The 1,495-nt window shown below is 51.7% G+C and overlaps 1 protein-coding gene across 1 annotated transcript in view; it reads right to left on the bottom strand.

The window, feature by feature from the left end:
- The window catches only part of LOC107301308 (nuclear pore complex protein Nup98-Nup96-like), a gene marked incomplete at both ends in the record, with an annotated part of 5,855 nt that extends 4,662 nt beyond the window's left edge, over positions 1 to 1,193 (bottom strand). The window contains 2 exons of the mRNA XM_015830551.1: positions 807 to 950; positions 1,036 to 1,193. Coding sequence (XP_015686037.1) covers positions 807 to 950; positions 1,036 to 1,193 — 302 coding nt within the window. The remainder of the gene's footprint in view (positions 1 to 806; positions 951 to 1,035) is intronic.
- Positions 1,194 to 1,495: the final 302 nt, after the last annotated feature.

Here is a 1,495-nt window from a genome sequence, read left to right as displayed (position 1 = left end):
TCTATCTATCTATCTATCTATCTATCTATCTATCTATCTATCTATCTATCTATCTATCTATCTATCTATCTATCTTATCTATCTATCTATCTATCTATCTTATCTATCTATCTATCTATCTATCTATCCTCCCTCTATTATCTCCCCATCATCTATTAATATTCTATCTATCTATCTATCTATCTATCATCTATCTATCTATCTATCTATCATCTATCTATCTATCTATCTATCTATCTATCTATCTATCTATCTATCTATCTATCTATCTATCTATCTATCTATCTATCTATCTACCTACCTACCTACCTACCTACCTACCTACACACACATACATGCACACATAATCTCTCTCCTCTCCACCTATTCTGTTATACCATCTATTCTCTCTCTCTCTTCCTCTATCATCTGTCTACCGTTTCCTCTGACTCTCTATTCTCTCCCTCTCCATCATCTATACACCTCTTTCTCTCTCTTTTTCTTTCTTATTTCTCTCTGTCTCTGTCTCTCTCCCACATTTTAAAACCACCCGTCTCCCTCGCAGAGGGACCCTGGACGGTGTACAATAAAATGGTCACAAAACCTTGGAGGTATTCAAACAGAGACAGGAACAAAGGATGGCAAGGGACGGGCTCTATTCCATTCCCATCATCCCCAGCCAGTGGCCAGGAATCGGATGCCTCGCCCTTCTGGAGGGCATTAAGTGAGAGTCGTTCGGCCAAGCCCTTTTCCTGGCTCCGACTGCTCCATTCCCAGGGCGGACTCCCGATTCAGACGGGGTGGTGTCATCCCCAGAGGCTACCAACCTGGAAGGCAGCTTCGTACATGCTGAGGGCCTTGGAGAGGGGGGCCGTGGAAGGAAGCAGGAACCACAGGTGGATGCCCAAGGAGCGTTTCCAGTCCAGTTGGGAGCAGACGTTGATGGTCCTCTTCTCGGACAACTGCCACACCTGGGGCAGGAGAGAGCGGAGGCTGAGAAAGGGGCCACGGCCACAGCGGCCCGGGAGGAAAGCCAGCGCCGGCCGCACAACTCACCGGCTTGCCAGCCAGGAGGCAGAAGATGCGCAGCCGCTCGTCCCGGATGAAGACGTCCGCTTGGAGCTGGTGCCAGTCGGCCAACTGCAGGGCCAGCAGCTCCCGGACCTCCTGGCTGCCCACCAGCTGGGAGAGCAGCAGAGACAGGCGGAGGTCCCCTGCAACGGGAGAGAGCCGTCGGCATCTCAGGCAGCCACCTTCGCCCCAGCAGCTTCTGCAGCAGCCCCAGGCCAGCCGGGTTTGGGGACGTCGCCGAGGAGGTGGGAGCCCTAAAGTGGCTGCTCTTCCCCTTACTCGGAGGAGCTGAGGTGACCCGCTAGGTGAGGACCAGGGAAGAGGGGAGGGGGGAGCCTGGCCTGCAGGAAAGCCGGCATACCTGCACCTGGATATCCCAAAGGTGCCTTCCGAAAGGCAGCTGGGCTTTCTTGTGTGTGTGTTTTTTTTTCAATTGAAAACGTTT

Source organism: Protobothrops mucrosquamatus, unplaced genomic scaffold, assembly GCF_001527695.2.
Source record: "Protobothrops mucrosquamatus isolate PMUCROS unplaced genomic scaffold, P.Mucros_1.0 scaffold11385, whole genome shotgun sequence".
In the NCBI taxonomy this organism is placed as follows: Eukaryota; Metazoa; Chordata; class Lepidosauria; order Squamata; family Viperidae; genus Protobothrops; species Protobothrops mucrosquamatus.
This window is presented reverse-complemented; position numbering and strand designations above follow the sequence as displayed.